We start from the raw sequence: 13429 nt of genomic DNA, 5'->3' as shown, positions 1-13429 counted from the left end.
CCCTTCTCTCTCTTGGCTCTCAGGGGTGGCCAGATCCATGCTGGGTGGACACAGCAATGACAGCAGCAGGATTGCCCAAGGCCACCCATTTTTGGGGGGGAGTGCCAGCACTGGAACCCAAACCAGCTCCTCTCCAGCACAGGGAGCCACCCCAATGCACACCCCAGGTGATGCACAGATAACATGGTGTGCCTCAAACAGGGAGTCACCATGAGAGCCCTGTGTGCATCCGTGCCAGTGCTGCCTTGGGAAGGAGAATATCAAAGGGTTTAACATTTCTTTTGGCTTTTCCATGGCCACCAGCACTGCGGGTAGCCAAGATCACGTGGGGAATTTCTGCAGCTTCGTTGTTAATAAATCTGAAAGCCAGGGGCCTTGTGAGCAGGATTCCAGCAGCTCCTGGTGCACGGAGGTGCCGGGGCCTGATGCACCAGACACACGCCTTATGCACGGCTGCTCACGGTGATTTGGGACTGGGAGGACACCTTGCTGGGGACAGGAAAGCTGGACCCCTCCCTCCATCAGGGACATGGATGCCAGAGTTGCCAGCCTGCAGCAGCCCGGCCACCACGGGTGTCCCTGACAGCGGCTCCCAGGCACCCTCTGGGGCAGCACCTCCCATGCCCGGTGCCATCCGTGGGATCAGCCCTGCTCCCTGGGAGCGTGGCCATCCCCTGTGCCTGGTTCAGCCCATCACCGCTGTGTCCAGCCCGGGACAGCTCTGGGGAGGCAGCGGCTGGCACTCGGCCCCCACGCGCTGCGGCTGCGGCGTCAGTGCCACCAGCCGCCTGCTGAAATGCAGATGCAGCGCAATGGTAGATGTGATTAATAATGCAATCAGCGACCTATTTTTCCCGGTCTAACGTGCAATGAATATGAGGGCTGAATCCTGGTGATTGCTGAACGCCTTTCTATCTTTGGGGCCTATTCATGAAAAAAAACCAACCCTCATCAGAACAGTAATCTGATCCAATTTATTCCTTTCCTGATGTTCATCAAATCTTTTCCTTTTTATTTTTTTTTCTTCCTTTCCTTTCTTCTTTTTTTTCCCTTCTCTTTGCACATAAAATCCTTAAGTGGGGCAGCAGGAGGAGGAGAAGGAGGGAACCTTAGATCTTCAAAGGGGCAGTGGGAGCAGTGAACTGAGGCCTCACTCTGCCACAGCCCCTTTTCACTGCTCCAGTACCATAAAGAGACCTTAAAAGTGAATGTACCAGTAATTACCCATCTTGGCAGGGCTGCGGTACCCAGCCAAAGCACGGAAAGAGCCTGGCTGCAGATCAGGCTCTGAGATTTGCTGGGTGTTACTGCAGGAACAATGGGGAGTTCCTGCAGGGTTGAGGAGCTGCCCTGAGCGCTGGGGACTCGGGCCCACTGCCTGTCCTGGCTTCATCCTGCAGGGTGAGCCTGCTGGGGTGCAGGAGGGTTTTGGGGAGTCTGGGGGGATGCAGTGCTGCTCTCTCACAAGGAGGAGCACTCATGGAGCTTGGCAGGGCCCGTGAATGTCAGTATGCCACTGTGGCACCACTCACCATGGTGTTTACCACAGCTGTGCATTCACCACGGCCATGTGTTCACCATTGTGCATTCACCATGGCCATGTGTGCACCATCACCACTCCTTCACCACCGTGCATTCACCATGGCCATGTGTGCACCATCACCGCGTGTTCACCACCGTGCATTCACCATGGCCACGTGTGCACCATCACCACTCCTTCACCACTGTGCACTCACCACCGCCGTACATTCAGCCGTCTCCATGCCTTCACCTCCTTTCTCTCTGTCACCCGTGTTCCTGCAGGAAATGGCTACGTGAGTGCCAGAGCCTCTCCGGGTCTCCTTCCCGTGTCCAATGGCAGCAGCCTGGGCAAGATCATCCCGGCCAAGTCCCCGCCGCCGCCCTCGCACGGCACGCAGCTCGCCGCCAACAGCCGCAAGCCGGACCTGCGCGTGATCACCTCGCAGAGCGGGAAGGGGCTGATGCATCATCTGGTGAGTGCCTACAGGTCTGCTGGGACTCCAGGTGGGCTGGGAGTGGGTGCCCTGCCAGCGGACAGGCTGCGGGGGCGTTCGGTGCTGGAGCAGATGCAGAGGCAGGCAGTTGTTCTGTGCTGTAGTGGTGGGAACTGGCTGGGGCCATGCTGGAGGGGAGATCCGAGGAGGAAGGCTTGGATTCCTGCATGCACCACCCTGGCTGGTGCAAACCCTGTGCTGGGCACCACTCTAACCTGTATGTGCCCCATGGAGGCGAGGGTGCGGTGCCAGTGAGCGCGGTCGCGGCGGGGATGGGGTGCTTGAGTTAACGGTGCCTCTCGGTTCTCTCCCTGTTCTCCCACGGACAGACCGAGGACCACTTGGCTCTGGTGAGTTCCCTGTTGAGTGTGCATGGCGGTGTGGTGGGACGTGGGCTGCTTGTCCCCTTGGTCCTGCCCTGGCTTGGCGAGGCATGGGGCACGCAGAGTGGGTGGACACTGGCTCCTTTGCTCTGTGTTGGGAATGCGGCGGGATGTGGGCACCAGCGTTATATCCAGTCCTGCTGCAGAAAGTAAATCCCAAGAAAAACACGCTTTTAGGAAAATCCCTATGGAAAAGAAGGGGCTGACATGAGCTGCAAAGCGCCTGTTTCTCCACCAAGGCCAAAATTGCTGTGTTGGTCCCCCTGGGAAGGTCAGCCAGGGTCCCTTTGGGGACTGTGGAGCTGGGCTGGGCACTGCCACTGCCCTGGACCTGCCCATGGGGCTTCACTGGAGCCACTACAGCTACAGCACAGGAGGACCTGGCCCATTGCCAGCACATGAGAGATGGGAGTAAATCAGGCTCTTCCCATATTAAGGATATTATTTAAAGCTTGTGTAAATCCACTGGCTGGCTGGTGCACTCCCTAAACCTCCCTTGTGCATGGGGCAGTTTTCCGTGTTATTTTTATGGCTTTTTTTCCTCTCCCTGCCAGCAAAGTGAATGCCACCTTGTTTGTGGCAAAGATTCACTCTGCTCCATTGCTATTCTGGTGCAGGGCAGATGAGCCACAGGTCAGCGCAGCAAGGGAAGGGCAAGAGCTGCTGTGGGATGCAGGTCACGCAGCTGGGGAAAAGCTCTCCAAAAACACAGGAGTAAGCCAATCCCTCTGGCAGCCTGCAAGGAGACACTCTTGGCCAGGGCAAGGATGGGCCAGAGCTTTGGCAGACATGAACTCTGCTGCTCTTTGTGTCCCCAAACCCTTCTTGCTTAGTGGCCCCCTTCCAGCATCTCTGTACCTCAGTTTCCCCATGTGTGGAGGGAGAGCAGTCACTCCTCACCTCCCCATCTGCTCATTCCTGATCCCACTGCCCTTGGCATTCCCTGAGCACTGCACACTGAAGCAGTGTTGGGTAAAAATCCACTGGGGTGGCATTTGCAGTTCTATTGTTGGTCTGAGTTAACCTGCTGGGTTTTTGCCAGAAGTGAAAAACATCCTCGCCCCAACCGAGGTGGCAGGAGGGGGGTGGAGGGTGACGAAATGTGGCCAGGGTGGGACAGGGACCTTGGCGCTGCTGGATCAGGAAGGGGACTGCAGAGTGTTGTCCCTGCAGATCCCTGCTGCCTGGTGCAGATGCCCCCCTGCTCTGCTAACCTTCTCCCCAGATTTGCTCCCTCCATATTGCTCAACCTACACACCAGATCCTCTCTCCAAATGGCAGCTCCCGCCTCTTTCCAGGCGGCTGCAGGATGAGTCAGTGGCCCCTCCGCTGCGTCCCCGCTGCCCGCAGCCCCAGCCCTGCCACCCTCGGTGCTGCTCCTGCAGCTCTGAGCATGCTCTGCTCCCTTAGAGGATTCCAAGAGGTGTTCCCCCATTTCTCTGCACACTCCTAATGTGCCAGGGGCAGCAGGGTCCATTCACCCTGGGAGCATGCTGCATGGTGTGTTACCGACTGGAATGGCAGCTGGAGCGTTGTCTGTGGGCACGGGGTGTGAGTGGCACCATGTGGGGGGCAGCTTGCACACCTCCTCCTGCATGGATTGGAGTGAAAATCGGGGTGCTTCCCCCAGCGCAGCTGGGGCTGACGTCCCCACGCTCGCCTTGTGGTGTAAAGGGGGTTTGTGGGGCTGGTACCCCCTGCCCAGCCAGTGTCTCACCAGCCCAGCCCTGTGGCACGGCCACGCTCGTCCTTGTGCCAGTGCTCTCCCAGGAAAGCTGCAGAGCCCCGAAGAGAGGGGCAGAAGGGATGGGGCTGTGGGGGCTGCATCCCACTGGGCTGGCTCAGGGTCTGCTGCAGGCAGGAGAGGGACAGGGCTGTGTCTTACCTTCCGTGAAGACTTTTTTTGCCGTGTCCTTAACCCACAGCAGTGGGCACGGCCAAGGGTGGCTGCCAGCAGGATGCGTGCCAGGAAAACCCGCTCCTACAGCCCCCCACAGCTTTAGCAATTAGAGCCCTGGTAATCGCCTTCCCCGGGCCACAGGAGGGACCTGCGGGCTGGGCAGTGTGTGGGTGCAGGGTGAGCAAATCCTGCACAGCTGGGTGCTGTTACCCTCCAGAGGTGACCAGGGCAGGGTTTTAGCCTCCAGCCTTGTCCCAGGAGAGTCTCCGTGGCCATGGGGAAGCATTGCACAGTCTGTGCCCAGCCCTGCAAGGCCCTGGGAGCCCTCGGTGGCACAGAAAGGCTGTTCCCTGTGTCCCAGCCAGCCTCCTGCCAGGCGTGATTTAAGCTGGGCACTGCCCCAGTCTTCACAGGGTGACGTGTGCTGGGGTGCTTCGGATTAGAGTCAAGCCTCTTGAGTCTGATTTAAATCAGATCAGCAGAGACAGCCCAGATTATCTGCCTTGTAAACAGGGCTGAATCTGACCTATAGATCCGCCCACGTAACTGCCTGGAAAACCATGGGGGGAGGTTGGTGTGCACTGGTCCAAGGGCAGAATTTTTCCACAGTGGACCTGCTAATACCTGAGTCACCAAAACCTTGTGAGGGCACCGAGCCGGCAGGATGCCGAGCACTGGACTTCGAGTTTAGGGATGCCAGAGTCCCTTTAAAATCCTGAGGCCAATGCTCAGCATCCTCAGCTTCCCTTGAGGCAGGGGCTTGTTTTTGGCCACCAGAGCTGCAGGGAGGAGGCATCGGCTCTGTGCTGCCTCGGCTGGTCTTGGTTTGCTTTGGTCCCTTTGTCACTCCTTGGCAGCTCAGCAAGCCTCACACGCAGCCTCTGGAAAGCAGTGAGGAATTGTCGGAGGCGTCCTGCTGATATTCCCCCTCCATGCACACAGGGACATGGCTGGTCCTGGTGGGTGAAGCCCAGCCCCGGGCAGGAAGGGGACTCAAGGTCGTGACTTGCAGATGAGAGTCACAAGGTCCAGAGTGTCAGTAGCTGGTGTGGTTTGTACTTTGCTTTTTTGCAGTGTGGAATAGCCAGAAGATCAATCCTGCTTATCCCACAGTCTCCGTGCTCAGTCCCAGTGCATGCCCAGGGGGTTTTGGGGGGCCACAACCCGCGAGAACGACTGATTCTAACCATCTGGGCTTTAACTCCCTCCCTGTTTGCTCCCGCAGCAAAACACACAGCGGTTGGGTGTCTCTCAGGCAACTCACTCTCTGACCACACCAGTTGTTTCCGTGGCGACTCCGAGTTTGCTGACACAGGGGCTGCCCTTCTCGGCCATGCCCACAGCGTACAACACAGGTAAGACATGGCCAGGGCAGAGCTCTAACACAGGTCAGACGTGGCCAGGGCAGAGCTCTCGGATGGGCCAGTTAACCCGAGAGGGAAGTGTGCTGCTGCAGGCACGTGCCTGGTGCTCCCCGAGCAGCTGCAGTGGTGCTCGTGGAACTCGCCACTGCAAGACCTGGTGGAATCCAAGGACTCCACAGGCTTAAAATCAAGGGGAAACTCATTATATTAAGTGGTGAGAACTCATTGTCATAGCCAGAAGGGCTGTGAGGGCTGATGTAGCCATTGCACTGTGCAAGTGGATGCTAATTACAGCTACACCCATCCCCGGGCTCTTGAGAGCTCAGGGGATGTCGTAATAGGGGCTTAATGACAACAAGCATAGGCCCCCAAAAGTTTGGGAAGAATGCAAACCAGCCTGCTCATAGGCCCATCTGATTTGGGCTGGTGGATTGAAATCAGCCCGAGGCAACAGTGACAGCACACTTGCCCAGACAGAAGGGTCGTTCATCCGCCACCTGTCAGACCTCCACCAAGACTTTGAGGACTTGCTGGCTGCCTGTGTAACTTGCTCTGGCTCAGAGAAAAGTTTGCAAAAATGTAAAAAGCTGCTTGTCTGGAAGAACCCAGAACTGGCATGTTGGGAACTCCCTCTCCTAATTAGTAGGTGTAGCCCCGAAGATGCCGGTTGTGCGTGATGAGGCTCCTCTCCCTGCGTGACCATGCGGTTCACCAGCCAGGCTGGGCACAGCCAGAGTACCCAAAATAGGTTTTAATTGAGCCCTGTGCCGCTGCTCAGGGTGGAGGGGCCTGAATTTCGGCTCTCTGTAGTTATTTTTTCTCACAGCTGACCATGGGTAGAGCCGTGTTCCTGCCCAAGTGCCAGTGGTGTCTGTGCTGAGGTGTTTGCTCTGGGGGTGAGTGTGGGGGGCACCACTGCAGGGTGCAAACTCTGAACCTGGCAGTTCCACCAGAGCTGCCCTGTTAATTGGATGGGAATTGTCTTGATTTGTGAAGGGTCTGGAGCACAAGGAGCTGAGGGGGTTCAGCCTGGAGAAAAGGAGGCTCAGGGGGACTCTCTCACTCTCCAGAACTCCCTGACAGAAGGGGGCAGCCAGGTGGGGATCGGCTCTGCTCCCAGGTAACAAAGGGCAGGACAAGAGGAAACGGCCCCAGGTTGTGCCAGGGGAGGTTTAGGTGGGATACTGGAGAAAATTTCTATGTGGAAAAGGTGTTCAGGCTTTGGAACAGACTGTCCAGGGCAGTGGTGGTGTCACCATGCCTGGAGGGATTTAACAGATGTGTGGCTGTGACACCTGGGGACATGGGTTAGTGATGGCCTTGGCAGTGCTGAGGGAACAGTTGACTCGGTGATCTTGGATGGCCTTTCCAACCCAAATGATTCTGTGATTCTGTGATGCTGCAGAAGTGATCATGGCATAGGTGGCAGAGGAGTGCAGATGCCCTGAGCAAACTCCCAGCCTGGAGCGTTGCCACTTGTTCTTCCCAGGACTCACCTGTTAATTGGGTGGATATTATCTGGATTTCAGGCTCTGTGTGTGCTGCAGTTGTGCTGAGCTGCCCTCTGGCCAGAGTTAAGTGCCCTTTCCTGTGCTAGCTCTGCCACCAGATTCAGTCAAACCTGACCATTCCCAGCTCTGTGATCTGGGGTGGCTCCAGCTCAAGCCCTGGTGGGGGCTGCAGGGGCAGCCACTGTCAGCAGTGAGTGTCAGGAGCTCCCAAACCAGAACAGCCGGTGCAGGGGGTGGAGGATGGTGTGGAGCAGGGAACCCGCTGCCAGGACATCGTGTGCCGGGGATCCACCGGTGGCGTTGGCAGCAGTTCAGCACCGGCACAGCCACCTCTGTGTGTGCTGCAGGGGTGGGGACAGCCGAAACCACGAGACACCCAAAAGTGGAGAGGAAGGGGGAGGAGAGGGTGCGAGGAGGGTTTGATGGGTGTCTGTGTCAGGGGCTGACATGGCTGACCAAGGTTTGACCATCTCCTGAAGGAGCAGCACCTTCCTCCCTGGCTTTCACACCCTTTGTGAAACTCCCACCTGGTATCAGGTGCTCCAGTGGCATTTTTGATGCTCCCGAGGTTCTGCATGGGAAAGGCGTTGCCCTGCAAGTGGGGAGGGGCCCCGGGGCGTGGGGTGCCCGTAGGGAGGGGACACGGTGACAGCTCCGTGTCCCCATGGCAGGCGGGGAGCGCCCCCTGCTGCCACCCGGGACACTGCGCGCGTGGGGCCGTGCCAGGCGTGGGTGCGGCTGTCCCAGGTACGCCCCAGGCACAGGTGAGGGTGCCCCGGGCACAGGTGGGGATGCCTGAGGTACGGGTGGGGCTGTCCCGGGCACGGGTGAAGGTGCCCCAGGCACAGGTGGGTGTCAGCTGCCAGGGTTCGCTGCCCCGGGAGAGGAGGAAGTGTGTCCGTGCATTGTCCGCCTAGCTGGAGGTGGCTCTGGGGGTGTCTCGCATGCCCGTGGCCCTTCCTGCGGGGAGCCAGACATGGCTACATCACGGGGCTGCCCTGGCCACTGCTGAGCCTGGGGGCAGGGCCACTGGTGGGTGTTGTGGGGGGTGGAGGATGGAGGTCCTGCCAGCAGCTTATGCCTTGAGGGTGGAAGACAACTGGATGTAAGGAGGAAATTGTTTACACTGAGGTTGGTGAGGTGCTGGCACAGGTTGCCCAGCAAAGCTGTGGCTGCCCCATCCCTGGAAGTGTCCAAGGCCAGGTTGGACAGGTCTTGGAGCAACCTGGGATAGTGGAAAGTGTCCCTGCATGTTGGACTAGATGGCCTTTAAATGTCCCTTCTGTGGCACTTAGTTGACGTAGTGTTTGGTCATAGGCTGGACTGGATCTCTGAGGTCTTTTCCAACCTAACTGGTTCTGTGATTCCAAGGCAGGCCATTACAAGAGGTGTGTCCTCTGGCCAGCATCCCTGTGCCCCTCACAGCACGAGCCGATGTTCCATGCATTGCGTGTTCGTGTCTCTTGCGGGTCTCCATCCTCTCTCAGTGCTTGGGGCACTGCAGGGGCAGGTTTGACATTGAAGTGACTGCAGGGCTCCTTCCCTTCCAGATTATCAGCTGACGAGCGCTGAGCTATCCTCGCTGCCGGCGTTCAGCTCACCTGGAGGGCTGTCCCTTGGCAACATCTCTGCCTGGCAGCAGCAGCAGCAGCAACAGCAGCAGCAACAGCAGCAGCAGCAACAACAACAGCAACAGCAGCAGCAGCAACAACAGCAGCAGCAGCAGCAGCAGCCGCCGCAGCCGCAGCAGCAGCCGCAGCAGCAGCACCTGGTCCCGGTGTCACTAGGAAACTTAATGTAAGTGACACAAGGGGCCACTCAGCCGAGGTTGGAAAAGCAAAGAGGGAAATGGGGAATTCCTCTGAGGGTGCCAAACCTGCAGAGCCCCAGCCATGACTACTCCCTGGCTTCTCCAGACTCCCAGTGTCAGGCCCTGGTGGGTCCATGCTGGGGACAGGAGCTGTGTGCCCACCCAGCAGCTGCTTGTGAAGTTTGGGGATGTCCCTGTTGCTGTAGGAGTGACCCAGAGTCCCTGGCTGAGATCAGAGTACTTGGGGATGCTCAGAGAGCCTCGTCCTCCTGCCTGTCCACAGTGGGATTGGTCCCTGCACTCACATGGGGGGAGCTGAGAACCAGCCAGAGGCAGTGTTAGATGGGATGGACATTGCAGGATAAGGTGTCTGGAATTGTGCCCTGCTGGTATAGGAGGAAGGTGGCTTTTAGTATTGCAAATAGATTGCTTTGCTCCAGGGCAGAAAATACAAGCACTTGCATCTTAGAGCAGGTTTTCTGAAGTGGATCTGCTTTTAGTCTGGAATAAAGCATCCACACACAGAATTAGTCAAAATAAAGATTTAAGCAACTTGCCTGTGATCACATTGAGACCATGGGACAAAGAGAGGCAGAAACTGAAGAGGGGGGTCAATGACTTAGCCCCAGTCACTGAGTCAAAGACTCTGACATTTCCACCATGAAGTGCCAGATGGATGCATGGAGAGATGAAGGGGAGATGAATAGAGGACTGGAAGGATAGATGGACAGATGGAGGGATGGGATAGATCGATGGGTGGAGGAATGGACGGAGGGGTGAATGGATGGATCGGGTTTTTGTGTAGGAGTTCAGTGCATTTCCTCACTGCCTGGTGCATGTTTTCCAGGCGGGGCAGGCAGCAGATTCCTCAGTAGCTGCCTGGACCTCCTGCACCAGTGGGGCTGTAGGATGTGTGGAAAGCCTGGACAAAATTTTGTGTTGTGGTAGAGGCTGAGGAGGTTCCCAGTTTTGAGCAAAACCACCTGGCTGAGCCCTGTGCCGGGTCCGTGCAGCCCACAGGGATGCTGGGGCAGAGCTGTAGGAACACCCATGGGACAGGGTGTCACAGCCTGTCCCTCTTCTCTGTGTCACTGCTGCGGGACGGGCGGTGGGATTGGGGCTGGATCACAGGGTGCTGGGGAAGGAGGGATGCTGCCCACAGGGTCTGATCCCAGCTCGGCCATGATGCATCCTGGTGACTATACAGGTTATGAATTCTGGAGTCACAATTCTGGTTCTCAAGTCGTAATTCCAATTATGAATCCAGATTAATAATCCAATCAGGTTTATAATCATGGGTTCATTCATCTGTACTGTGTGCAGGTTCTGAATTCTGTGGACTGGAGGGTAAAAGGCCACCAAAAAGATAATAATGAGAGATTTCCCATTATTTCCTCCTCCATCTTTTTCCCCCCCTTCCTCCCCTTCTGCTCTCCTCCTCCTCCTCTCCCAACCTCTTCCCCTCACCTTCTGGATGCCCAGACAAGGGAGTCACTTGTCCCACACCACCACTTTGACTGTCAACACCAACCCCAACATCAGCATCAAGTCGGAGCCCGTCTCGCCCAACCGGGAGAGGAACACTGCCACCCCGCTCAGCACCTTCCCCCACCAGCCCCGGCACGAGCCCACCGGCCGCTCGCCCGTCGACAGCCTCAGCAGCAACACCAGCTCCTACGAAGGCAGCAGTGAGCGGGACGATCCCGCCCGCCCCGATTTCGGCTCATCCCTGGGCCTCCTGCGACCCACCAGCGAGCCCGAGGGGGAGAGCCCCTCCGTAAAGCGCATGCGGTTGGATACCTGGGTCACATAACGGGTCCCCGCCGTCCCTGGGAGCGCCGCCGGCTCCAGCAGGGCCACGGGGAGGGGGCGGGAGGGGCGGGGGGGGCACAGGGGCGAAACGGGTGATGGGGATGGGCTGGGGTGGGGGGAAATAATCATAAACTGCCTGAGAAATAGCTTTAGGATTTTGTAGGCATTCATTCTAGCGCAGCAGGCGACGCACGCAGTACATACGGCGCTCCTCAGCCGCGGGCTCGGGAACGGCCAGGTGTGTGGGATTGGGGGGCTGGAATGGAATATCCGTGTCCTCACCAGAAACAGCAGCCCCTGGCGATGCTCCCCCGCAGGCGGGCGGGCCGGGCACTTGGTGCCCACTGGCTGGCGAGACCCCCTGGGAAGTGGGACCGTATCCCTAAGGCAGAGCGCCTGCGGCAGGATGGGCTCTGGGGGGAGACGGGGCACAGAGCACCCCCAAAATGCACCTTCCTGGCCGTTCCCGGATATTCCTGGGTCCATGTGCAGGGAGGGGCAGTTCAGGCATGATCCAGCTCTCCAGAAGCTTAAAGGGCTTTGGTAGGCACAGGTTTTCTTCCAAAAAGGTTTTCCGTCACCGATTTTCCTAAACCAGCTGGGAAGGGAGGCAGAGGGCGGCTCGGAGAGCCCAGCTTCCATATGAAGCAGGGAGCAGCCACATCCAGAGCCTGCTTGAGGCTCCTGGATCCTGGAAAGCTGCATCAGGGGAGTAAGAGGCAGACTTTTAAGGCTTAATCCCGTTTGCATGAGAAGTAGATGCAGACAGCACCCTTCCTACCAGAGCAGGGAACTGCACTGTTTCTGACCAGGGTCATTGGAACACCGGGGTTCCCATTCCCCAGGAATGCTTCGCCTCCACCTGGCACAGCAGGTGTGTGGAGAGGGGATGCATTAGCGCTGGTTTTCAGAGCATATTGTGGATTTTAGCAACCAACATCCATAAAAGCATTTTAAAAATGCATTCCCATTCCACATGTGCCAAAGCTTTAAATCAGGAAAACGAGAAGAAATGATTTTTTTACTGAAGGATGCAACTGAAGTAATGATCCTAATGAGATTTTGCCTGAAGGTTTCTAGGCCTCAAAAGGCAATGGTGAGCTGTGTGGAAAATCTGCTTGAGCCTTGAGCAGTGATTTAGTGGAAGGAAAAAGGAAAAAACCAAGGAATTTCCTCATGTTGCCACTTGTTCTGGCAGTTTCCCAGGGATGGGTGTCAGCACCCTGATCCCAAAATGCATCAGCCTGCTCATGGTTGGAGGGTTTGGAGGAGAAGGGACCATTCCTGGCTGGCACAGCCATTAGGGATGGGCTTTCTCCCTGCAGGCGCTCTCCTCAGGGATGCCGGTCCCCCGTCCCCCTCCCAGCCTGCTGCCCCGTCACCCTGTGCAGGGACACCCCAGCCCCACTCACCCCTGGGCTCGCAGTCCCGAACTGGCACAAAACCTGCCCGGATGCCACCTTTGCCAGGCTTTGGCAGCTGGAGCCTGGCTGGCCTTGGGGGGCCGTGGAGGAGCTGGGAGCTGCCTTGGGTTCAGCTCTGCCCTGAGCCAGAGGAAAGGGAGAGGAGCTGAGTCACGGTGGGATTTATCCCCCTCCTGGATCCCTCTGCCAGGTGTCAGCAGCCAGCTCAGCCTTGGAATGAGGCGGATGGCATAAAAACGTCCCGGGATGAGGGCAAACCAGAAGCAAATGTATGGGGTTTTATAAACTTTTCCAAACCAAGTTTCTAATTGGAAAAACAAGACTGATGATTATTGTGAAATGAGCAGGGTCGGCCTAGAGGGAGTGGTTGGAGGAGGAGAGGAAATCCTTCAAAATTGGGTGAAAATTAGTGGCTGTTGGTGTGTGGAGGCCCGGCGGAGGGATCAGGGTGGTGGGTGCTCAGCGGCGCCGGTGTTCTGGGTACCCGCTCCTCACCAACATCCTGCTTGTGGATCAAGGCATGGAGACACTTGCCAGATAAAATCCCCCCCTCCAAACCTCAAAATACCAAATTGCTGCCGCAGAGGCTTTCCCAAATGATGGTTTTACTCTTTTTCAATGATAAGATTTGGAATTCCCTCTCCTGCTCCCGTGCTCCAGAAAGGCCTTGGGTAGGCAAGAGGAGCCCCGTGGTGGTGGGGAAACCCTGGCAGGTTTTGTGCAGTTAAATCCCCCCCTGTCTCCCCTCCCCGAGCCAAACCACGCGGGTGCCACCGTGTGCCAGGGACACGCTCGGGTCTCACCTCCAGAACGCCGGCGCGGCATCGGCGGCAGAAGTGGATCTCCTTCCCTCCATCTCTTTGTCCTGTGGGAAGCGGGAGAGATGCTGCGGACCGTGGTCTTCCTCGCCCATGCTGACGCCCTGACCTGGCGATGCCGGACGTACCGGACGCGCACCTGAGCTCTTTGCACGGCCTTGCTTTGGAAATTAGGCGGGATAACGACGTCTCATCGCTCTCGTTTTGTATTTTATTTTTTTTTTCTTCGCAAAAAGAAACTCAACCCAACGAGCCGGGGTCTGCCCCACTGGGAGCGGTGCGGCGGGAGGGCCCAGCAGAGCGGCTTGCTCCAGACACCCCGGCGAGGAGGCGGCAGCAGAGACCCCCCGGCACTCGACGCTGTCGGTGCAGAGCAACCCTGAGGGGGGGGG

At 57.6% G+C, this 13429-nt stretch overlaps 1 protein-coding gene across 9 annotated transcripts in view; it reads left to right on the top strand.

The window, feature by feature from the left end:
* The window catches only part of MEF2D (myocyte enhancer factor 2D), a 77110-nt gene extending 63682 nt beyond the window's left edge, over positions 1-13428 (top strand). For 7 of the 9 annotated variants that reach the window (XM_042034659.1, XM_042034652.1, XM_042034656.1 and 4 more), the window contains 5 exons: positions 1804-1994; positions 2345-2365; positions 5524-5653; positions 8724-8970; positions 10466-13428. In XM_042034659.1, coding sequence (XP_041890593.1) covers positions 1804-1994; positions 2345-2365; positions 5524-5653; positions 8724-8970; positions 10466-10796 — 920 coding nt within the window. In that variant the 3' untranslated portion in view covers positions 10797-13428. The remainder of the gene's footprint in view (positions 1-1803; positions 1995-2344; positions 2366-5523; positions 5654-8723; positions 8971-10465) is intronic. The other 2 variants (XM_042034660.1, XM_042034661.1) reach the window with 1 other exon arrangement.
* Position 13429: the final 1 nt, after the last annotated feature.

Source organism: Corvus kubaryi, unplaced genomic scaffold, assembly GCF_017639235.1.
Source record: "Corvus kubaryi isolate FWS band 111438036 unplaced genomic scaffold, C.kubaryi_AGA036_p1.0 37373, whole genome shotgun sequence".
Lineage (NCBI taxonomy): Eukaryota > Metazoa > Chordata > Aves > Passeriformes > Corvidae > Corvus > Corvus kubaryi.
This window is presented reverse-complemented; position numbering and strand designations above follow the sequence as displayed.